The 26,861-nt window shown below is 34.9% G+C and overlaps 1 protein-coding gene across 2 annotated transcripts in view; it reads left to right on the top strand.

The window, feature by feature from the left end:
• The window catches only part of LOC149538013 (chromatin remodeling protein EBS-like), a 110,741-nt gene extending 96,678 nt beyond the window's left edge, over nt 1-14,063 (top strand). For both annotated transcript variants that reach the window (XM_089799404.1, XM_089799403.1), the window contains exon 5: nt 13,542-14,063. In XM_089799404.1, the coding sequence (XP_089655530.1) occupies nt 13,542-13,583 (42 nt within the window). In that variant the 3' untranslated portion in view covers nt 13,584-14,063. The remainder of the gene's footprint in view (nt 1-13,541) is intronic.
• Nucleotides 14,064-26,861: the final 12,798 nt, after the last annotated feature.

Genomic DNA, 26,861 nt, shown 5'->3' with positions numbered 1-26,861 from the left:
CTTACAAGTGAGGAGAGTAGATTAAGACATCTTCTCTTGGCTTATTAGATACCGACGAACTCATTCTCTAAGGTTCTTGAAGGGTTTAGATTCATTCAATTGTTATTGCTAGGGGAGGCCCAATTCACAATTAGGTTGTCCTAATAGGTTTTTCAGCCTTATCTTTCCAACTTTCCAAAGGACCTTCCAAACAAACTAAGGGTTCATATACCCATTTGGAAGCTCTATAAGATTCCAGAGTTTTAGTTCTCAACTCCTTTTGATGGGATAACCCTTACTAGACTAAATAAGCCTAATAGACCAAATTAGGCTTGATTTATAAAGCAACTACCCTTAAATAGTGTTATCCAAGCAAAGCAATGGTTCCAATAGTGTTGCCACACTCCATGAACACTAATCCAAGATTAGAGCAGGCATATCCACTTTCCAAGTCCAATTGTTCACCAATTTACACTCTCACATGTCGGTCACATGAAAATGCCTGGCTAGGGCTTGATTGTTTTCATTGCAAACTTGATCTTCCTGTCTAAAACCAGAATATATTATACATTCCCTCTTCTTGCATTACCTCAAAGGCTGTTCATTTACCACGGTGAAATTTCAAGAGAAGGCCATTTTTGTGTGGAAACCCTTGAATAGTGAGGGTTTCAAACCCAGTCTTAGAAATTTGAATGTTTCTCCCTCCAAACTTAATCAATTTACCTCAACCAAGTTCAAAGGGTTCCTAGATCATCTCCTTACACACCTAAATGATTTACACAATAAGATCCATCAAGATGAAACAATGGCAAATGTTGCAATCACGAATTTGCAATAAAATCTGAGCATTGTATTGCTTCAAAACGTCAAACTATAACTGCTCTGATACAAATCGATCCAAAAGGCCTTAAATATACCAAATCCAATTCCCTCAACAAAATTTTGAACAACTTGAGCATTGGAAGGAGTTTGGTGTCCATATTCGGAAAGTTGTCAATTTTGTAAAAAATGTTGTCAAGCAATATTTTGTCAACTTTTGCATTTTAAAGAAAATTTTGCATTTTTGGTTCCTACCAACTAGGACTTGACCTAAATTGATCCTATATGGTGAAAATCACTCGTAGACTCTAAATTTAAGTTCCCTACCATCCTACTGACCCCTTGACCAAGTTTGACCATGCTGGCTCATTAATGCCTAACATGTCAATGACCTTACAAAATGGGTCTTATCACTTTGCCAATTGGTTAGAAGGACCTTTATGATCATTCTGACTCTACTTACATTATTTTCTCACGACATACCATGAACCTTAATATGTTTCCACCAAGATCTTGAGGGTGCTCTAGCACCATCCTATCTAAGTCCTAAGTGACTTATTGTGGATAACATTAGTGTTTGGGCATAATTGTTATATCTTTTATTAGATCTTGGTTAACCTAATGGATTTTGGTCTTAATGGGTATATATGAGGGATCAATTTGTAATTGTAAGTGTGAGATGATATTAGTGAGTGTGAGATGTGCAAAGATACATGAGTAGAGAGATATTGTACTGCATTGGAACTGTATAGGCACAAAAGATGATATAATTCAATTTGGTTGTATTGGACTGCAAGTCCATCTTGTTGTTATCATTGTAGTGCGATTAGTGAACTTGACTAAGCCCAGATTTGAGATTGTATGTGAGCAGTGTGCTCTGGGCAGTGTGCCTTGCTGATTCAGCTGTAAGCTTTTGGGTGTATGTGCACCTTTCTATTTTTCATGCCCTTTACTACGCAACAATTATAGCAGAGTACATCATCTTGTTGGTTAGACTCCCATCGAGTTTTCCCTAACGGGTTTCCACAAGAACAAATCTTGTGTTTCTGTGTTATGTATTGGGGATCTTGTATTTATTGTTTATTGTATAGATCAGTTTATGTTTGAGAGGTTTTATGCTTTTAATTGCTTCAATTGATTCACCCCCCCCAATTGGCTTTCCTTCTTTGGGCCTAACTCAAGCAATAATGAATGTTAAGATTATGAATATGTCAGTTGAACATGCAAGTGTCATTTACTTTAAACTTCTCCAATGTGTTTTAAGTATTACAGGAGAAACAACCAAATTTGAGCACATGCATCACAAATTGCTATCCATCTAGGAGCTACAAACACTAGTGATTTTCTCAAAATGAAATTAGTGTCTCAAGGAATAACTTGAAATAAGAGCCTTACCATAATCAAGAAGATTCTTTCTAAAATCCTTCTTACTATACTAGGCCTTTCAAAAACAAGAAAAGCCCAAGAAAAGCCCAAGAACTTTCTTGAATTAGATAGCCATATATTTAGAAATAAAAATTTAGAGGAGAACGATAAGATGAAAGGTCATGGTCTTTTTGATATACCACCATTTCTTTGAGTTTCCAATTTGAGACGAGGGGGGTTGTCAATACAAGTTTCTTGGGACAAGAAATGGCTAAATAAATATATCACCCATTCCTTTGAGTTTCCATTATGATGGGAGGGGGGGTTGTACAAACAAGTTTCTCAAGACAAGTAATGTATTATTTGTAGTAATCAAATTTATAGTACATTAGTTTGAAATTGCATCGCACGAATAGAAGACTTGGATGGGGTTTTAGGTTTGCTCCCTATTTGTCTCGAGTTCGACTTGGAGGCTTTGACTTACCTCATCTCATGCTTAGCGGGGGATTGCAAGCATCTCTTGAGGACTAGTCTCACTTCAACTTGCCCCTTCTTGGCCTTGACTTGGTAGGAAGACTAATCAATGTAAGGCAAATTGGGCATTCGTTTTGGTCGTAGGGATACCATAATTTACAATTAATATACTTGTGGTTACCCTAATTTTAAATTTGCACAAAATGTAGAAAATTACTTATTAATTGCAAAATTGATAGAAAATACAACAATTGATGAATGATATCCACATTGATAACTATACTTTGTAAAAGTAAGCAATAGCAATTGTTGAATCATACATCAAAATGACAAAAGGGTTTCAATCTGAATAGAATAATGAAATGAGTTGAATGTTCAAAGTACTAACCAATGTACTAACCAAAGTCCAAGTTTACTAGTGAGAATCGTCAAAGTAACAAACCTAAATTGCTTGAAGACATTTATAGCTGTTTTTTTTTTTGAGCAAGAAGCTCAAAAATTAGAGTCCTCAATATTGGAAATGTTGGACAATATTTTAATATTGGAACTGTTGGACAATATTTTATCATCTAACCCATTCTACATAGTGGTCAACACCAATTTTTTGCAGTTCCTTGAGCTCTATATCCCAACTATATTGGGCCTTGCCTATACTTAGGTGTCTTGCGATCAATTAGATGGAAGGCAACTAGCTTTTCTTTGTTGTAGAGCTAATTTTGTTCCTTTAAATTTAGAGTGTGGACAAAGCTCTATGTTAGTTCTAGAGTAACAAGACTCGCCACGAATCGAGCGAGTCGTCTGAGTTGGCGAGTCAAGTTACCTCAGCCGAGTCAAAATGACCCGTGACTCTAACTCGGTAGGTCAACAAGGCTGACTCACCCGACTCGGTTGACTTGACCAAATTGCTTAGCTGACTTGGATGACACATCTGACTCGTTTGATTTTCAATTTTTATTTTCAAAATTTTTGTAATACATCTAAAATTTACCTTCGTACTTATGTAATTGATGTATGTTATGTATGTGATCCAATTACCTTCTATTTCATGATGTTATTGTGTCTTTAAGCTTTATTCAATAAGGGTGCATGGAATTTCTCTAAATCCTAAAAAATCTCTAAATTTCAAGGGTTTTGTCACTTTGCCAAGTTACAGCCGAGTCACAAGCGAGTCCGAGCTGAGTCACAAGTGAGTTTGAGCTGGGTCACAAGGCGAGTTACCCTTCCCCAAGTCTAGGCTGGGTTCGAGTCTCGTTACTTTGGTTAGTTCTTCATTCGAACAAAGGGATTGTAACCATACAAGAGAAAATGATTGGCAAATCTTTGTAGTAATCTTGGAGGCCCACCCCCCAATTCTATTCTTATAAACTTAATCCTCTCAGCTCTAATTAGTTAAGCATCATCTAGAGTAGGCAATTTTTTAGGGCTTCCCGAGTTCATTCCTCACCTTGTTGTTACTATGAATAATTTTGTCAAGTCTTTCCACATACCATTTCAATTCAAAGCATATTTGCCAACCATATCTAGAGAGTTGTTTAAATTCTCACACCTTTGAATGATGGGCTAAACTTCAAGTCCAATGAATTGAGTGATTGCAGTAAGCGGCAGCGGCTCCAATGAATGACTCATTATATGTTCCTCTCATAAGCGGCGATCTTCATTTTGCCAACCATACTACTAATGCATGTGTATAACCCTTAAAACTAGGATTGTTGGAATTCTCAAATTTGATGACATTGAAAATAAGTTGTATAAAAGATGTGATATATTTCACATTCGACCTAGAAATATCACTGGTTATAGTCTGCTTCACCCTCTTCTCTTACTTAATCTTTAATTACTTCTACCTTCTTCAGTGTTTTGTCAGAATTGTAAGATGCTATGGTTTTATCATCTTCTTCAATAGAATGAAAGAGGAAGCAAATTTTAAGTCTTAATTTTGGTTTGAGTTCTTTCTTTGGAAAAGGTTTAAAAGGTTACCAATGGTTTCAATGAACATTTGCAACCCCCTTTTATCCATCCACCATTAGTTGTTTCACCCAATCTATCTTTCCAATGTCTTTAAGTACATTTATCAAAGATGAACACTAAGAGCCAAATCGATGTGACTGCTTGTAGACCGAACCAGTCTACTTGATACCTCACAAACATATGTTGCATTACTAATCACTTGAACAACATTTCGATAACTAACCTCAACGACTTCTCTGATGAACACCATATTTGTATTTTCGTTAGCATTTAATTGCGCATAAGAAATAAGGTATATCAATGCATGAAACTATGACATTGATGGCTTCTTTAGTGATGGAAGTTGGTTCCTGGAAATGACTGAATACTTGCTCAGTTGCTGCTTGTGATAATTGAATTGCTTGATGAGTGATATACAAATGAAGGCATGACGTTTTTACGCCCAACCTCCCAAAACATGTTGAAATTTTTGAATCAGGTTGTCATCAAGAGTATTTTTCTGTTCAGTGTTACTGTTTCCCAACTGTTAGAGGGTTCAAATTAGTCCCCCTTTTGGCTGGACTATGACAGCTAGTGCCATACTCCAAGGGAATAGAAGCCCTATGCCAGTTCTCTTGGGCTAGAACAAGGTCCGAGGAAAGAAAAAGTGCTGAACTTCGAAAATCAGGCACTGTTTTGAGCAGAATCAGTCAGTTTTGGGGGTGTGGAAGGAGAAGCACTAAAGTCAGTCCCAAATGGGTATGAATCTGTATGAGAATAAAGTTTACAAGACTGTTAAGTACAAAAAAAATTCTTGTAAGATGAGCCTTGGCATATAAATCTAAAAACTAAAGAGCAATCCGATTGCAACGTATTTCCAGTTTAACTATTTGTTTTTGTGGTTGGATTTGGGCTGCTCTCAGCAGATTCGTTATTGATTCTGTTGTTCAAATTGTCATAAATGAATCCATCTTACTTTGGATAGGGATACAACAAAATATCAACATGAATATAAAAAACTGCTAGACTTCTCTTTTCACAGTGTCAAACACATCTCAGTCCCCAAAAACAGCAGATTGTGCTTGCGAAAGATGATAGTCTTTGTTTGCCAAATTGTGATAAACAAGTTATGAACAGCAGGTTTGCAAATATGAATAAGTTGAAAAGTAAACTTACAGGTTTGAACAGCTAAAACTGAGAAAAAAAATTATGACAAAAATATGCTAATAGGTTGCAAATTTTTTGCCTGCTTTTCCCCTTCTTCCTTCTTTGGCCTTCGTTTTCCTTCACCTCTCTTCAACTTTTAGTTTGTTGAACTCTCTTCTTGTTTGTAAAGAATAAAAAAACTGAAGATGCAGATAGAAAAACGAAGAGATAGTGAGCTACAGGAAATAAATATATTCTATATGCTAGGGGACCTTGGGAGGGCCATTCAATAGTTTAGAACTTTGAAATAATCTGAAAAATGTGAATTTTTTTTAATTCTCCATTTATTTAGCTTAACTTGCCATGGGCATCGTTAGGATGTTTCTAGGACATCAGGGGAATGTCTCGGATGGCTTAGTGTCCACTTGGCATTTTCCAGTGGAAGGCATTCACATGAGACATTTCGCATGCAGAGGGAGCACACCTGGAACATCCTCCTCATAAATAAGTAAAAGAAAGAAAATACAGGCAGATTTTCTTGTCCCTGTCCACTGTTCCAGAATACCTCTCCTTCAGTAAATATAGGAAAATTTTTAACACCTGACGAGTATCAGCGAGGAATACTGCTCTAAGTATAATTTATAAAATGAGTAGTAAACAGTCAGTAACAAGTACTCTACAATTCTTTTTTCTATCAACAAAACCCTCACAGATTGAAGTTTGTGACACCTTATCCAATTCCATTTAAATTGAGTAGCATTGAATTACTGGTGCTCGATTTGTACCACATTTCTTACCAATTGAATATGAGGTAAAGGAACAGTTAAGAAAGAAAAGGAAGGTGGTTTTATTGCTACCGAAAAAATCACTAGAGCCTATAGTTCTCGACTATGCACAAATGGGTATCCATGTAGATGTTTAAAAAATCTTGTAGACAGCTTCTTAAGCTTGCAATTATTAAATGTTAACAATTTGGTTGCAGTAACATCATATTTAACTATCGTGGTTTTCCATTATGCACTCAACCAAAGCCAATCCCAATCAGTGTTGTTCACTATGTGTGAATCTGGTGAAGGCTCATCTGGAGGCTTTTTTGGAGCTTGGATGTTTTAAACAGGAAGAGCAATTTGTTTACAATAACATCCCATTTAACTGTTTTCCTTTTTCATTCACATGGGCACCCTGTACTAGATTTTCTGACCAATTTAATATAAGGTAGAGGATAAGTTGAGAAAGATAAGGAATATGGTTTTATTGCCACCCAAGAAATCATTCTAGAGCCTATAGTTCTTGACTATGCACAAATACGTATGCATGTAGATATTTAAAAAATCTTGTAGACATTTACTTGAGCTTGCAATTATTAAATGCCAATAACAATTTGGTTGCAGTAACATCATAATTAACTATCGTGGTTTTCCATTTACGTGGGCACTCAACCAAAGCTAATCCTATACAGTGTCGTTCACCATTTGTGAAGGCTCTGCTAGAGGCTTTTCTGGAGCTTGGATGTTTTAAACAGGAAGAGCAATTTAATTTACAATAACATCCCATTTAACTGAATTCCTTTTCCCTTCACACGGGCACCTAACATGGTCAATCCAACTCCGTGTCTCAATCAGGAGTCCAGCCACACTCCACAAAACAGTATTATCCGTAGACCACAACGAAACTCCAGTACCCCAGACACATTCCCTGGGCGAAGAGGGCTTTCCCATGGATATGCAGACACAACATTTGTGTCTAATGTGTTTCCTATTCTAATAGGCAAGGGCTTCGCCAGAAACCCAAACAGCCAAAGGCATTGCTTAACCATTTCAGCTTCTTGCTAATGCAGAGTCTATAGACAACCTAAATATTTAAGAGGTCATTCTGGACTCTTTGGTGACTCTCTACCAATTAAGATCCGTTTACAAAGAGCCTCTCCACAACTCACATCCCCACATTACTACAGAATCAGAGATGCCCGTCAAATGGAAATTGTTCTAATTGATCAAAGTTTGCTGACTTGTCAGAGGTTGTACCAAACCAAGAGGTATGGGATTGAAGCCAGTGACAATTTTAACATCTCTTCTTAAACAGAACTTGGTAATAAAAAGTCCACACGACTTCTGAATTTGGAACAACCAATGCACAAAGACTTGTGTTTTGAATTGCCAGTAAAACAGCTTTTCTGCCATAAGTTTTCTGCTGGGCACATGAACAAGCTTGGTTTCTTGCAGGGCCTTATCAAGGATCCATTTTAAGGACAAAAATGAGGGGTGCAAGAGTGCTACAAGAAGATGTAAGGGATTGTATATGTATTCAAACACCATTAAATATTTTCTTCTGACTTCTTATTCAAAGTTGTGAGGTCTGTAGGCTGAACTTCAGTCGTACAATCTCAATCTAGACATTTTAGTTACGTCCATAACATCTTTTATCATGTTAGAATGAAAGAAAATATCTTTTGGTACATGATTATATCTAAATTAGCAACAACCATCAGTGTAGGAGCAGATTTCATTAAGTTGATTGAGGAGATGAACACTGGTACTGCTTATATTTCTGTGAACTGGTCAGTTTCAAAACCTCAATTTGAACTCTGGAAAGTTCTGCAGGACTTGTCTTCCTGGTTATGTGATCAGCAAGTTCCAGTCATATAAGGAAGAGATTTCAGCGAGTTGTCCAAGGAGACAAGGGCTTGTCTAGTGGTGTGAATACAACTGTTTGGAAGTCAATTAATTTTACAGCTTTTCATGCCTCTAACTTTATCTATATAAAGTTTTGTTAAGGTTGTTTCACTCAGTATTATTGCAGGAAATACCTGAACTTACTAGCTGAGAAACTTGACGGGTTCTTGATTTCTGAGGGATTGATAAATACACAAACAAACTTCAGATACCATCCCAATTCCACTTTCTTTGAGCATCGGTGTATTTGGCCAATGACTATCTCCTATTTAGTTCTTTAGGTAAATTCTTTTCAAGAATGAGAATAGGGGATCCATCAATCCCTTATGCAGACCTCGACCTCAGAATAGTGGCAAGCTTTTTTTGAGTCTACAGGTATTCCAATGTGTCTGGCTTTGGCAACATAAGTTTAGGAGAAAATGAAACCCAAACATGAATATGTTTCCTTTATTCTAACGAAAGGGGTACATAATTGTGCTATTATTCTTGTGAATGCCATGGAAAAAAATTATTGAACTTTAGAGAGGCTGCACTTAGGATGTTTCAAGCCTGCCTCCAATTTCGGACAGATTCTGAGAAAGACTCATTGTGCTTTAACTAATAAATGATGGCTCCCCAGTTTACTTATGTTGGTAGACGAGAAATCTCTATGATTAGGGCAGCATACTAGTTCAGTATTTCTAAATTTGAATTCAAGCTAGCAAAAACGAAGCAATAATCAGGAAGCCAAATTTGGTGCTAACCTAGCTATCAGGTTCCCAAAGGATAGAGAGTTTGGGATTTTGTTGTGTGGGAAATTAGTTTGAAATTATGGTCAGTAACATAGGAGAAATATTATTCAGAGGAAGATTCATATTGTACTGCTGAAGTCCCATTCCTCAATTACGGATCCATAGGCCCGCATATCATAGCAAAAGCAATGCAGAGGACCTCAATAGAAAGTTTGATAGTCAGGATATAAATCTTGTTTAGAGAACAAAGACACTTGGATGTCTAAGACATATCATGTGATCTAGGTGGATCTACCTGAAGACTATTCTTCTGGTTTTTGGTTCTTGCAGTAATACTACAATGGTCTGCTATACAAATCGTTGTGAGATGCTTGCATAAAAAAGGATCATCATTCTGTCTCCAGATGCTGCATCTACTTTGACAATGGCACACGGAGCTTTACACAAGGTCAAGCTTTGTGGCAACCATGCTTTTGTGCAACTTTGTGTTGTTTCTAGCACAACTTTAGTACAGTCTAGTAGTTGTCCAGGCCAAACCATACAGCCTAACTTGCATCGCTTGTCACCATGCTTCAAACATCAGATGACTTGGTTGAGGTAATATTCCAAGTTGTCCTCTTGAGGATCATGTTATGCCACTTCATTCACCAACACATCATGTTAATACTAGATACATAGCAATCATTAGGAGATGACAAGTCACACTTCGGAATGGTTCCATTTCCATAGGGATGACTCAATTTCCATAATGCCTCTACTTGCACAACATGTAATCTAGAGATATTTCCATAATAGATGAGTCACACTTTGGAATGGTTCCACTTCCATAGTGATGACTCAATTTCCATAATTACCCTCTACTTGCACAGCATGTAGCCTAGAGATATTTCCATAATAGACTGGGAGATAGAGATAGATTGGCAAATAGTATTAGAAGATAGAAGTCATAAATCTTTCTCAAGAGTGTGCAATGTACAGAATGAATAGACTCAATAGACCATGAAATGTATGTATTCTTTCAACTTTCTCTTCGTGTTCTATCTCATTAATCTGCTTCATATCCACATAGCTTTATCTAGATCCTCATGTAAAACATTGTCCACTGGGTTTTAACATAGGCCTTGGATTAGTGGTATTAACATGTTTCATCTTTCATCTCCTACCAAATGAGTGTCGAGTATTTGTGTTGACGTTAAATAATGAGATCTGTCAGATTACCTTCCAAGTTGTTTTCAATGCGTTCATATGGGAGAGTGGGATTCAGTCCACATGTTGATTAAAGATGATATTTTAAAGGTTTATTGAGAACAATATGGCTTTTTGTTCAGCTGGCTTGTAGAGGTACTTGATTAGGTAGTTCCGTCAGCTTCGTCATTTGGTAAAGCTTTTGGTAGGCAGGTCCCTGTCCCGGTTCCTCCTAGGTTTCAAGTAAGCCTAGATGTTCCCTTGTCTGATGAAATTTTTAATGCAGATGCAGTAGATAATTGGTTAGGTAACTTATAGTCATATATTTCCATGAATGACTTTTCTAATGAAGGGAAGATCAACATTGCACTTTTCAAACTCTCTTCACCCATCAAGAAGTGGTGGCAAGCCTATATGCTTTGGGAGGAGATTGGATAGGAGGAAAATATGAGCATTTTTGGTATTAATCTTGGAAGCCTTCAAGGATGACTACTGCAATGATGATTTCTGCATGTAGTGGTCACAATTGCAGAAAGAACATGATTAGATAGCCTAAATCTACATTGTTTCCTTCTATGAATTCTATGCAAGGTAAGGTTCATTGAGTCAAAACAACATTAAGTCGTCTTGTATAACAGTGACATGATCATTCATTTAGTCTGGACTAAACTAACCTATTGCTCTGGCAACCATTGAGGAGTTCAAGCAAAATGTCAAGTGGGAAACAACCACAATACAAGACAAAACACTGCCTTGAGTATAGAACAAATTGTCTTAAGATAGAAAATGGTGCAACATGCACAAAAACAGCAGTCATAGCATTGCAAAGTGCCATGCTCAAAAAACTCTGCTTATGTGGGCATATTAGAGGATGATGATGTCAAGACCTAAGATGGAATCATTGACATATATTCCTGTTATTGGCAAAAAGTATAACAAAGCCAATGGGATTAGTTAGTACCCAAAAGGTTGCGTAATGGTTGAGCCGCCCCTTCGGAATATATCATCCTATTGAACCTTATATGAATACAATACTATCTTATGCTGTGTTATATTCTAGTCTCTGAATGCAGTAAATCTACATTTACCTTCTGTGGTAAACATTTGACGACGTCCAAAGATATCATTCCCAACAATGGCATTTTTTCCTATGTCATTGTTACTCCCAATTACAGTAGTCTTGCTAGTACAAAGGCTGTCCTTACATTTATGCCTCTGATGATGATCGACACAGACCCTTCCGAGACATCCTCAGTGGATGGGGTGCTAATAACAATTTCATGGGAATAATTTTTCTACAGTATGAAAACTACATAGGTTGGGAGGGAAATTTTGTTATGTAGCTCCATGTGATGTACTGGGATGAGCTCTTAACTGCAGCCACTAATGCCATTCATGGAGATTATACTGACGGCACAATTTCATTCTCTAATAGCAAATTTTTACAAGGTAGTTATACTTAGGGATCTTAAAGTGATTGCAGTTTACCTGATAAAGCAGCTTGCAGCTGCAATACCAAAACTGGTGGGCTACTTCCAACTTTCCCTCCCCGTTTCCCATGTGTCTGGAGGAGTCCTTCCAAGTCCAATTATAGAGTTGCTTTTTGATACATCTCTATACTGTTAGTTAACTTCTGGGCTACAATCCAGCAGCATCTTCAAAAGCTTCCGAGATGACCTGCCAGCACTCTGCCTTTGGAAATACCTAGAGATTTTTAAATAATCAACTGCATTAGTACATCTATTTCAGAATATTTGAGTAACATGATCGATTTAGAAAAATATATAGGAAATAGGAAAATCCAGAGAGGACAAATCATAGGGTCTGTTGGCCCAGTAATGTTCTTTCCTGTTATTGCCTTGTATTATTCTCTGCCATCATGGTAGTGGGCCCTTTTATTTCTATGTTCATGTTGTAAATTTCCACAGCCTAATTCTACCAGCATAATGTAAATGAAATCTCTTACTGACAAGAAGAAAGGGAACATAGTGATTTTGTGTAATTTTTATATAATATGAACAGTACAGTCCATGGGATGTACTGGGACGAGTTCTTAACTGCAGCCACTAATGCCATTTATGGAGATCATACTGAGGGAATGCTTTCATTCGCGAACAGCAATTATTTACAAGCCAGTTACACTTTGGGATCTTAAAGAGATTGCGGTTTTAGCTGATGAAGCAGATTGCAGCTGCAATATCAATGCTGGTTTGTTACTTCCAATTGTAGAGTGTTTTTTTTTGATATTTCTTCTCTGTGTTTTATTTTCCAAACTACAACGCAAGAAGAGCATCGAAAACTTCCCAGACAGTGAACCAGCGTTCTCCCATTGGATATGCCCTAGTAATTTTAAAAGAATCAACTGCATTAGTACATATATATTTCAGAATGTTTGAGTAACATGATCGATTTAGAAAAATAAATTCACAATATTTATTATTATGACATGATTAAAGGCGCAGAATTAATATTGTACGATTAGGTTTGACTCTTGCGGAAATAGGGAAATTCAAAATCCGGAGAAAAAAAATCTAGGGCCTCTTTGTCCAGTAATGCTCTTTTCTGTTATTGCCTTGTATTATTCTCTACCAAGACTGCCATCATGGTGGCGGGCCCCATTACCTCTATGTGCATGTTGTAAATTTCCACAGCCTAATTCTACCTGCATAATGCAAATAAAATCTCTTACTGACAATAAGAAAAGGAATTTAGAAATTTTGTGCATAATTTTTATATAATGCGAACAGTACAGTTATAAGGTTGTCTAACAATATAGCCCAAAAGTTATGCTTCGAGCACTGAATATGATTCTTCAGGACATAATGTTGATTGGTTGAACCGGTTAAACTATGGGTGCGCAAGGATCAGTAAACAGTGAGGGTATTGCTGCTGTTTTAGTTTTACATTCGGAATTGGGTTGACATTTTGGAGATGTGACCTTGCAGTTTTTGGGGCAAGGATTCTGCATAATATTTTTATGATTATCATCCTAATAGGACAAGTAAAGACAAAACTGGGGCATTATCTGACTGTAGCTGTAAGAATAATTTTTCAGAATGTTGTTTACAATAGATTGTTTGAATATTTCACCTTTTTAATAATGATTTACATTTGGGACATTTCTGTATCAAAGTGATTGAGAAAATTGATACTAATTACTCTGCCTATCTTTTCTGCAATATTAATGAACAGCTGCTTATTAACCTGACATTTGTCATGTTAGGAACCTGAGCCAAAGCGGCGAAGATTGCAACGTAGCAAATGATATAATACAGGAGGCTCATTAGAAATCAAGGGACTGTGTGTTGGAAATTGTCAAACTTTCCCAGCTTGTGTAGGTACAATCAGATTTCTAAAGTCGGATCATTTTAATTCTAGACGGGTTTACCTATGGACAACACACCAAGAAAACACAGCCCTTATCTTGCACACCTCGGAAACAATTGTACTTCTAGTAATTATTTCTTCTTGCTGATTAGAAACATGAACTAATTAATTAGGATGGCCATTTGCCATCAGATATGTAGACTTTTGCCGACGGCCAATCTGTGTCAATCACCATATTCAGAAGACTCCAACTGAGTATTGTGTTGAAAATATGGTGGAGCAGATTGCATTCTCATCCCATTTGGGATTTATAGTATGAAAATTCTACAGTTGAAAAACTCCAAATTTGAACATCGTGAAGGCACCAACTGTAACTTTAACATTGCTTGGCAAATTCTGTCTGATCTTATTTTATGTACATCTTAGTCTATGATTGAGTTGGAGTATCTTAGCTGCTTTATTTTCTTGTGGAAATGGCTCGTCTATTGATGTCAGACAGAGAACATGTAAATAATTGTGGGAAAGGAAAAACGTATTAGTTTTCCAGGTTTCAATGGCAATGATGAGCTTGTTCTGGTCAATATGGTAATGCTCACCCAGCTAACTCAAGCCTTCTAGTATGATATAAAACTTATACCAACTGGCTGCATCCAGTATGCAAGAAAGACAGGACATAGATCCGATGCTTTGGATATAGAGTGAATTCGAGGGAGTTTTTTGGACGGATGGAGCGTCTGTATCATGGTGTGTATATATATGCAAATTTACCCTTTGCCTGATTCTTTTAGTTCTTTGACACCCATAATATCTCCGAAGCCTAATTTAATTCCACTCTGAATTTCAGATTGTGTTTTTTTATTCTTCTTGATAGTGCGGATTATTACATGTTCACACTTTTTGTTGCTATGTCTAAAGATAAATAATTATTTCAATGATAAAAGGATAAATTTACACTTGTTTTACAGTGAATTTCAAATTTAAAAAAATCGATGTTTAGTTTATTCAATTTTGGATATAAATTGATAATAAATCAATGAGGCTGAAGTCAAGATCAATTATTATTGTGTTGTGTTTAATTATTATTTATTAAGTTTGAGTTGATTTGAATCCAAGACCTTCCAAATAAGAGGCTCACAATTTACTGTTGTCTTGTAGGCTCTCGCCTATTGATAAAGTAAACATTAAATCAATATGCAATACATGAAAAACATCCACACACGTATAATATCAGATATATCTTGTGGAAATCCGATAGGGTGAAAATCACAATACAAACTTTGTACTCATCTGGAATATGCTTTGTTAGGCACCTACCCAAGTGAGGGTTACAAAAGCATTGTTAGATGCTTCTCAGTTGAAGGATTTCCCTGGAGACAAGTTAAAGTCTTATACCCTATTAGGAATAACCTTGTTAGAAATTTTCAAACACTCTTTTGAGAGTGCCAACTGGTTATAGGATTTTACAAAGGCCTATCAAAGCCACCTTATTAAGGATTTTTTATGCTAAAGTAACAAATAAGAAACAATATGTAATTCACATTATGTTGCTAAATTAGAGCCAATAAAGCTCCTTAATACATCAACATACCATGCTTGTACCCTATTTTGACTCACTCTACTCTATATCATCCTTTATGATCTCAACCTTCTCCAACCTTCGTTTATTTTGCAACGACAATAAACTTCTTTGTTTTCCTTCTTATGTAGAATCACTTCAATTACAAACCCTAAACCTAAATCTAACAATGTAGATTAATCAAAACAAATGTAATGATCCATATTTCTTTTCATTTGACTATGTTGGCCTAGCATTCGATCTTTACCTTGAAATTCATTCCAACTCCATAAGTTGTATTGACCTTGTAGAAACTTTTTGAAGAATCAGCCTCAAACATATTATATGGATCCTTGTGTCATTACAACTTTCATTAAATCACATAGTAGCCTAAAAACACAAATCAAAATTTCCAATACTCATTCAAATTGTACGATCATGCCACAAATCTTTACTAATTGTTTCTTATTCACTAATAAGCCTTAACTATTTTCAATAATCCTTCAATGTTTTCTTGTTTACCTATCATTCCTTTGTTCCGATAAGTTTTAGCTTTTCAATTTACCAATAAAACTTTCCTTTTACCTATCCATTGCCTAGTTTACCTATTTAACTTTTCTTGTGTGCATCCATTCCAACTAATCAAATCACCTTTACCTATACTCATTATAGGGTGATATCCTAACCATGTCTTTCAACATCTTCACAGATCATATCCAACAAGAAAATCAACAAATGACATTTAACAAATATATAATAATAAGATTAGCATTTATATTTGTCACTTGACATTTTTGTACGATAACAACACTTAACTCATTTTGTAACACACACTATCTTCTCATGGATGAGTGATAACAAGTCAAAACATTAAGTCAAATAGTTTGACATCAATAACAACAATGTAAGTGATTATATCCTAGCATCAAATCATGTTCCTTTTAGTAGTTAATCATCATCAACATTGTGCCAACAAACTCCATCCAATCAACATCATTAATTAGTTATGCCAACAAGTTTAGCCTTACAATGGTAAGGGTAACCTAATGAATCACATTAGATCCTTGAATGCCCCTTGTTTGGACTTATAGATTGTTGGCTAAAACATTTGTGTACATTAAAACATTATGCTAGTGACATGGTCCAATTTTTTGCTTCTTTTTGCAACTTATCAATTCTTTTGTTGATTACTTCCAAGTGGTTGTTGGATTGAAGTTAAATTTACATATTTTGTTTAATGTTGGCTATGGAATATTGAAACGATTAATATTTGTTTTAAATTTTCAATCTTCCTCTCCAAGATGTATTATCCATTGTCAAGATGGAGTACAATGTTTATTCTTTAATACCTAGCTTCTTAATTGTTATGTCATTCTCTTCACTATGCTTACAAGTACTTGAGATTATGAGCTGAAATTGTTAGAGACTAATATAACCACCTGATTGTACACTTCATCGCTTCGATTAACCTTCAAAATAGCCATTGGCACAATCTATTTGAAAGGGTGGTGAAGTTTCTTCTTTTAAGCAAGTTGTTAGGCCAAATATAAACAATTTCAATAATGGACAAGTGACTTTAAATGTTATTACCATTGTGATCCTCTAAAGCAACAAAAAGTAAAAATGTTTCAAAATCCCCTAGATTTGATAATGCAAAATCTTCTATAAAGAAACATGTTTAATTTACAATTCTTTAGTTGAATAGATAGTTAAAACTATGTAAAGGTTCATTTATTTTATTTTATTTTAAATATTGTATTCAATGGTAATGCTACATGTTGTATTTGTTTGAAGAATAAAATACGAGTTGGTTGATAGTAATGTGGTATGTGAAAAGGGACAACAATTCCATTTACATTGTCCAACAAGAGACACAATGTGTCAAAGTTCTTGCCAATTGTTATAGAGGAAGGAAAGTAGATATATACATATGAGAAGAGAGAATGAGGCGAGGGATAAATATAAAGATAGTGATTACAAATATCTAGTGTAAAAAAAAGATATAATGAAAGGGTTAGTTGGAAGAGAAAAAATAATTAAAAATATTAAATATTTAAAATGTGTCAATATTTAAATACCTATCATATATAATAATTCATTTGAATTCTAATTAAATTCATGTTAATCTTTCGACCTTTTAATTAAAATCCTTTACTTGTTTCTTTCAGGTAATAGTCATGTGTCAACTAGATGTCAACAAATAGGGTAGTGAGAAGTCTTAAGAGCAAGAATGTTTTTCTAAAACCATTGGTCATTCAAATCAATTTTAAAAATTGATGCCTAGCAAATTAGCATATGGTAAAATGTATTATAAAAGAAGTTTACTATGAATAAAATAAATGATTAGTTGTAAATATGTTAAATTATTTAATGATATTTAATTAAAATAATAGACAAAATGAAGAAATCAAATATTAAGATATAATAATTTAGAAAACCAAAAATATAAGATAGATAATGGTTACCATGTAGGAGAGAAAATCAAATAGAAGGAAAAAAAACCTCTATTTTTTTCAACACGTATATAATATATGATGATTAGGCTTCATTGTCTATATGTTCTTCACTTTTCCAAAGAAAACAAGTCCTAATTATCAAATTTAGGAAATCTCTTTCTTTCTAGTTTGAAAAAACGTCTATCCTTATTTATAAAAGAGCTTAAGTCAAATAAAATAAAATAATTACAATATTACTTAAAAACTACATGTACAAATATAATAATTACGAGTTAACTTAATTTTTAATATAAATAGTATTTCATTATAAAACACTTGTTTCAAAATATAATAAGATAAACTTTCTATATATAAAGAAATAAAAATAATTTCTAGAAATATAGATACGAACAATAAATTGGTCAAAACTATTAGTAAGTTGGATATATTTGGATTGCTAGCTTTGCCAACAATTATTTTAAAATTTAGATTAAAGAATTAGACTTCAAAAATAACAATTAAATTATAAGATTAGTATTCTTGATATATTTAATCAGAATCACAAATCAAATGTAATTAATTATAAATATTTATTAAGTTAAAATAAAAATATAATAAATTATATTAAAAATATGAGTTAATTAAAATATAGATGTAATATATATGATCAAAATATTTCTTAATTAATACATTTTAAAGTCAATACATTTAGAAATTTATATTATATAATTTAAACTTAAAATTCATTACACCTAACTACAAATATAAAATTTAAATATGAAATATTACAAGATCAATTATTTAAAACCTTTTCTCATTTAATCAAATCACAACCTATGCAAAAATTGCACTGTGAAACACCCTCATAAAAGGATTTTGTAGTAATGATTCTAACTTTTTAGAAAATCTTGAAAGTTTGGAAATATTTGCATTGGAGCATTGGTAATGTAAGACTTTAATATCATTAATGCACATCTTTTCTATGTTTTTTTTTATATATGAGAAAAATCAATTTTAACCCTACAAATGACAACATTGTCAAATAATATTAATGAAAATATGATTTTTAAATCATGTAAAATGAAAAAAAGATAGAACATTTGAAATTGCATTTAATCTTTTTCATTCTTTGATTTGATTGGTTCATTTATTTGAAAAATTGACCTCAATCGATGCAAATGAATGCAATAGTATCACAAATAATTGGCAGGCCCACCTTGGTTGCCCCTGTCCATGCATATGGATTTGCAAGGATGGGATATCGAGGAAAACCTGACTGCTTTATTTCCATCTCGGGAACTAGAATGAGAATTTGTGCATGCATCAATGTTCCTTTCCTTGGTGTAAGTCCTTCGTGCCCACCCATTAGTTTGTTAATGATTGCATAGTAGGTCCATCTCGTTTTTCGAGAAAAAGCATGGCCATTCATTGGTTGGCATCTCCTCCATTGATCGATCTTGGGGGCCAATCATTCATTGCTTTCCTGCCCTTATGGATCATCCTGCCTTTGGCATAAACTAATTAATGAAATTTGATTGAAATGGAATTGCACTCAACTAAGAAATGTAATAAATAAATAGACTAAACATTTAAAATTTATTTTTTAAAAATTATTTCAATCTATTTATTTATAATTTTATAAAGAAAATATTTATAATAGATAAAAATATGAAAGATCAAATTATTCATTATATTATTATAATGTATAATTTTCTATCTTAAAATTCATATACAATAATTAAAGTTTTAAAATAGAAATTTAATGTACAACAAAATGTGCTAAAACATGTGATATGAGAATTAAGATTAAGAGAAAACTTCAATATTTTCTTAAAAATTGTTGTGGTTTCACAATGCATGTCCCATTTCACTTAGAAATGGGGACCCTCTACTTTGTTTTATAGCTTTTCGGATCCCTAGTTCAGGGTTCGAGTCTTTTAGGGATTTCGCTAGTGTCTTTGGTCAAATTTGGGTCCCGGTTCAAAAACCCAGATTTCGAAAATCATCGTCTAAGAGGCTAAGTCATTTTTGCAAAGAAAAATGGCACACCATCACACCTCCCCAACTATGCTAGTGCACCAAACACAAAGATACAACATTTCTCCTTGGTGATGCATAGCACCATGGGGTGCGTCGAGGCCCGAGTCTATAAAACGCAAGGAACCCCTTCTTTCCTCACCTTATTTTCTTGCTCAAAGCCTCCCATGTCGCACTTGCGCAGCTCTAATAGGTGCGCTACTGTGCTTTCCACACTTGCACTCACACAAAAAACAAATTCATTAAACACCAAAAAAGGTTGCGCAGTTGCACACCTATCTAGGTGCATATCTGCCCACGTCTTTTTTTGCAATAAACTTTAAAAACATTAAATAACTTTTAAAAAGGAATGAACGCCTTGTATAAGGTGCACAATAGCATACCTAGGCAGGTGCATTGCTATGCACCATATACTAAGGATAGATGTCCTTGCGCACCCCAAAAGGTGCACCAAATGTGCACCCTTTTGCAACTTAACCTTAATCAAGGTGCGCACTTGGCGCACCTCAGAGGTGCGCCAAGTGCACACTCTATTTTTCCAAGGATAAAAGTGCACCTACCGCACCTCGCCCTTTTTTTGCACTCCATTGTTAAAAATTAGGTTCTTTGATGTTTTCGTCAATAGAGTTTTCTATTTTTTGTGTCATTATTAGGGTTGGTGTTAATTGATTTTTCTTAGTCTCCAGACTAATAGACATTGTTTTTGTGAAGATTAAATGGCTTCTTCATCATCCTACCTTGCTACAGAGATGGTCCCAAAACCCGTGGTATTCAAGTTTCAAGGTGTTCTGACGAAGTCACATTTTAAAGACAATTATTTAGAGATTCAGGACATCGAACTCAGTCATACAGACTTGAGCACATTCTTGGCATTGTGCAACAAACCCACGACAAGTATCTGTCGATGAAGTGTCAAAGGAAGGGCAAATAAGTGAGCAACCTCAATAAGCTTCCCAAGACATAGAGGTGAGAACAATGGATTCCATAGATACAAAGAATCCCAGTGTGGATCCTTCACAGAAGGAGAAAATCCGGGAGAGGAGGGATAAGGGGAAGAGTATGGAAAAACAAACTCCTTCATCTTCAAAAGGCAAATCTCTATGAAGCATATCCCAAGATGGCTAAGGAAAGATGTGATTAGAAACAAGAGGCAACAATTCACTATTGAGGAAGAGGATAGGATAGAATCGATTGAACTTCTCAGGAAACCTTGGTCACCACCAAAGGATGCATACGCATTGGCCTTTATCATGAATGATTAGAACTAGGATTTGTTTGCACATGTTTCCATCCATCCTTTGCATGCAGATGTTGAGGAATTAACTCCAAGAAATTATCAAGTAAGGGAGGTTATGCTTGGGAAACCCACGTTGGACACTGCTAAGTTGATGGTGACAATTGGAATTAAAGAAATGTTTAGGTACTTAGAACAGGCTGAAGTAGAATTGATAACACTTTGGAAACAAAATCAGATCTTAAAAGGATATCTAAATGAAGTTATTGGTCCCCTAGATCCTGAAAATCCCAAGGAAACTTTAAATGCAACATTGGAGAAAATGGATAAGGAGAAAGTACAACTTGATCCATTCTTGAGAGCTTGTTAGCAATGGTGAGAAAGTTTTGAAGAAAAGGGTGTATAGATTATACAAGGCAATCTCAAGCTGCTACATCATATGCAAGATAATGCAAATAAGTTAGTAGCCATTTTGAATTAGGATTTTGGTTTGATGGATAAAGTACATACCTGGGGCAATGACTTGTAAGCACTATAGTGCCAAAGGTATTGGATGTTAATGGAGGTGCATACAACGAAAGATTTAGATAAGATTGATGATTGGATAGAGAAGATTGTGGATGGCAATAAAGTAATGGAAACATTACATGCGAAGATTCACAAGTTCAAGGATCAAACCCAAGAGCAAATTTTGGAAGCAAAGAAACAATTAATAGTGATGCATGTTTAGACATTTTTGAAGATGATTCAAGGGACAAATTGATAGCTATAGAGGTAGTAGTTGAGCAATTTCGGAAGACTTTTAAAGAAGCTTCTAACAATGATGACATCAGACAAGCATTCAGAATGGAAGAAGCATTGTTAGATTTAGATGTAAAACTTAAAATTTTTGTAGAGACTCGCATCGATGTAGGCAACTATGGATAGAAAGTGAAGGACAAGTATGAAGCCTTAGACTTTCCAGATGCAGCTCAAGTCATTGAGATTATTGAGAAATTCAAGGAAAAATACCCAGATATAGCTCTAGTATAAAGGGGAACAAAACCCAGAAGCCAAAATTTCAGTTTTGACACTTGGTGAAATTTTGCATTTTTTGAACCTACTTCCAAGGTGTACAGGTGCACTACTTCTTGAGGTGCATTTTTTCACAACTGTGCTAGAAGTTTTTGGAGAAGTTAGAGGTGCATTGACCAATTAACTATCAATTCTTAATTTAGAGCTTTCCATGCATTGGAAACACATTCTGATGGTAGTTTAACTCCTATAGACATCCAATAAACATGGAGGTTCTATTTTTGGCACTTCCAGACACTCCTACATCATCTAAAGGATTTCTTCTTCTTATTTTCTCATGCTTTCTTTGTTTTAAGACATGTAAAGGCTCATGCATCCATTTAATGATATAAATATGGATGGAGTCCTACTTAGCACCAGTTAGATAGTTAGTTTGTACATAAATAGATTTGTTTTATTAGTTTAGAAGCATATGTTTGCATAAAGATACCTCTCACTCTCAACACAAATTGAGGAGAAGATTTCTTATAAATTGAGGAATGTAATATGTATTCCAGGCCATCATTGTTTTGATGCAATAATATATGCTATTGGTGCTCGCATTTGGAGTGTAGTGATTCTTGCCTAAGTGTGTTATATTTTGTGGATTTATGTTCATGAAGTGTAATTGAGCCAATAGTTTTATTGCGTAGTTATGGTTGTGCGATCTTTTAATTTTGGTGTTTGCTACTAGTTTGCAAATTTTGCTGACATATTTAGTTCGAGAAGAGATCACCATATTGTTCCTACATAGCTTTTTGTCTTGCATGAGTGCACTTTCCATGGCCTTGTGATTGAATGAAAAGTGAAACATCTTATGGAAATTGAATTCCCATTAATGATTGCATCAGTGGAATTAAGGAAGCGCTACTCCTATTTTCATTGGTTACTTACCGATCTTTTCAAAGGCTTAACTCACAGACGTGTTGTTTCTGTGGCTTATGTCCATTAGGATTTTACTTTCATGTTATTTGCTTAAACTTATTACCCTACCTTTGTTATTTGCTTTTACAAACAATTGGTTAATTTAGGAATTCATATAGTTGCATTGTTAGATTGCATTCATCATAAAAACAGAAAAAATACAAAACCATATTTCTTTTTGTGTGTTTTATTCTTTTGAGATAGCAAGCATATTTTACATCTTATTCGATTTGTTTGAACCGACAAAGGCCTCCCTATTAACAAATACATTTATCTTCAACTGAGTGGATTCCAGTAGGTTGCAAGATCATCAGGAACCTTGGAGTTAATCCCAAATTAATTTTTCAAGGGAGGAGTCAAGATCGTCAGGAACCTTGGAGTTAATCCCAAATTAAGTTTTCAAGAGAGGAGTTCCAAAGAATTCCTGCCGTTATGCATCGTGCAAAACAACAGCTCAACAAAAACCATATCTCGTGAATTCACAAATCCCCATATAAGACTCTAATTCATTGATCCAATGAGAAGTTAGAAAACTAATATGTATAATTTACATAGTTAAAAAATTGGTATGTGTATTTCACTAACATAATATTTCTATAAAACATCAAATGAAATGAATTTTAATTGGTAGAATAGTAATTCATTTAATAACTAGTTAAGATGAGTAATCCAAAAAGTGGCACAATAGTACTTAGTCTTCCGACAAGTACTAATAATGCACGTATATTGTAGAAGAGGAAAAGAGAAGGGATTGCAATAGTGCATCTTAAACATCTTATGATACATTCATTGGAATAATCAACAAGTGATTTGATCTACCACATTTCAAATGCATTTTGTAATGTTATGATACAATCTCCAATTATTGTTTCCATTGGCAAGAGTATGTATCGAAGGAAACAACATATTTCCCTAAGGTTGATTTGACATGTCATTTTTATGCTTTTATTAGCGATAATTGGTTAGCCATTATTTGAAACGACAAAGATATGCACTTTATAGACTGGCTTTAAATTTCTTTATTAGCATTATGCAAGATGTTTTGTATCATCATGGAGTTAAATAATAAACATAAAAAAGGAACTTGTGCTTATCCATCCTTTATCAACCACAAGAAGAATAACGTCAAGCAATCTATTTCTTTTTGCAACAATGTAAACGTGGATTTCAAGGCCCCTCTTATTTTGTTTTGTGTGGTAATGGAGAGGAGTCTGTCTCCCATCTGTTCTTCCATTGCTCCTATTCTACTCAGATATGGCACCTTTGGTGGAGCGCTTGGGGTTGCTCTTGTCGGCATGCTTCCTCTTTGCCTGAGTTCTGGGCTCGCTTGGGTAGTGCTCCCTCCAAGTCTTCTTCTCTATATGCTGCTTGGATTGCTGGCCCATCTTTCATGCTTTGGCATATCTGGTTGGAGAGGAATCGTCGCATATTCCAAGATGTTCGGCTTGGTGTTTTGCATCTTTGGTGGAAAATATCACATTCTCTCTAGGAAACTATTCTTGTGAAGTGTGAGCTTGATGGGGGTATGGATCCGATTGATCTTGCTATCTGTAATCGCCTCAATTTTCATCTGCAGGATGGGGTTGCGGCTCATAGGTTTCCTTCTATGTCCAAGCAGCTTCACCATCAGAGGAAGGGTCGGGTTAATCGGGATGGGCACTGGACTCCTCCTCCCTGTGGAGTTCTGAAAATTAACACTGATGGTTCTTCTCGTGGGAATCCTGGTCCGGTTGGTATTGGCGGAGTGGCTCGTTGTAGTTCTGGGAATGTTAAATTTTTCTTCTCAATTCATAAGGGTGATTATACTAACAATCTCATGGAAGCTCAGGCTATTTTATATGCTGTGGAACAATGTTGCTTGTGGGGATGGAGTAAGATTATTTGTGAGTCTGATTCCTAAGTGGTGGTGAACATGCTTTCTTCGCAAGAGCTTGAGGATGTTAGTTGGCAGCTGGCCACTGTTGTTAAGCAGATTCTTTTCTTCTCTTCCTCTTTTCAGTTCATTAGGTTCAAGTATATTCCGCGAGAATGGAATAGACCTGCTGATTGTTTAGCCAAATGGGCTTCTAGTCATGATCCAGGTTGGAATATTAGGGATAGGGGGCAACTGTCCTTTGAGATGGTGCAAGAATTTGATGATCTTGTTGCTCAGGATCGAGCTCCTTGTTGTATTCCTTTCTATTTTAATAAATTTTTACCCCTCTTTTTGCAAAAAAAAAAAGAAAAAGTTAATATATTACCAAGGGATGCATATAAATTCTTCTTCAAGCATGTTAATCTTGTTATAGACAAAGTTATGCCTAAGCAAAACGAGCTTTAGTGATAAAGAATTAATGTTTTCTATGATGTGTTCTAATGCTTCAAATTTAAACAAGACAAATAAAATGATAGAGACAATATAAGAATATAGATTTAGCATGCATAAATATATCTAAAAGATAACATTGAAAGGACAAATAAAAGAATGATACATGATTATACCAAATCTACTGATGTGATATTCAAGGAACTAATAATCTAATGAAAAACTAGAATTGAAATACAAGACCGGTCACATTATGTGCCAACTAAAGAAGCATAATAGAATCAAGCATGGGTGATAAATCAAAATTAGATATAGTTTCAATAACATAATATTTATCAAGGGCACGACCTTATATAATAATTCAAGCCCATTATAAGAATGATTATTAAGTGTTTGGTTTTGTTATTTTTGTGGGGAATAGAGGGAGTACAATGTCGAGTTTCTTTCATTGACACTCAATACCAAGAAGAAGACACTACTGGATTGTTTGAGGATGGAAACTCAAGTGGATTTGATGCAACAATTGCAGATCTGATGGAAAAGAACACTGCCCTAATTGAAGAGGCCATAAATCTCAAAATAGAATAAGAAGTCCAACCAGTATTTCTATGTGAGGTGATTGAACAGAAAAATAAATCTGAGAAAGACAAAATCATGATTGAAGAGATAAAAGAATGTTGACTAATAGACTTGACGAGAAGACATTAGATGTGCAAATGTTTTCTAACATGCAATTGGAAACAATGAATCAATTGATGCTTGCAAATCATGAATTGAATGGAAAGGACATTGAGATCACAACTCTAAAGGTACAAAATGATCAATTGAGAAATGAACTAAGAGAAGAAAAGGAATTCATTGAAAGATTCAACAAACCAAGTGAAGCCATCAAATACTTTAAAAACTTGATGAAATCTCCAAGACCTAATAATGATATTGCTGGATTAGGATACACTAATATGGAGGAAGGAGAATCATCTTAAAGCGGTGAGCAAAGGAATAAAAAAGGTAAGAACTACAAACCTACTTGTCATAATTGTGGAAAATTAGATCATACAACAAATGTTTGCAGGAGCAAATCTGTCAACCATAATGCCAAGCATAAATATAGAGGATACTACTACAATTGCAACAAACGAGGACATCAGGAAAATGAATGAAAGACATAGACCATGAACACTCAGAGATTTGAAGGATACTGCTACGATTGTTAGAAGTATAGACATAAAGCATATGCATGCAATCTAAGGCCAAGTGGACATCAAACAAGCGAACAAAGGTACACCAAAATGGAAAATCCTATGATTGGGATTACAACACTAGGTACAATTGTCACCATTGTCAAAAAAATGGACATTTTCCTAAGAATTGCGTTATAACACATTTTAGAGGCAACTACAATAGATGGTTTTTGATTAAGTAAAACAAGTTTTACAAGGATCCTGAAACCCAAGAGTTTTTACAAAATAACTGAAATAGAAATAAAATGTAAAGTCCAGCTACTATGCAACTGCTTATAAAAAGCCAAAACCAAAAGATAGGGCCACGACTAGGAAACAAAAGCTAGTAACCCTAGATAAGGATGAAACAAAAATGAAAATTGAAACTATTAGTTCTCCCTATCTAGAACCTATAGAGTCTCTGCAACTTCATTGGCCCTCCGGTTGTCCACG

The sequence above is a fragment of the Cupressus sempervirens genome, chromosome 9 (genome assembly GCF_028749045.1).
Source record: "Cupressus sempervirens isolate cs-2001-9-10 chromosome 9, ASM2874904v1, whole genome shotgun sequence".
In the NCBI taxonomy this organism is placed as follows: Eukaryota; Viridiplantae; Streptophyta; class Pinopsida; order Cupressales; family Cupressaceae; genus Cupressus; species Cupressus sempervirens.
This window is presented reverse-complemented; position numbering and strand designations above follow the sequence as displayed.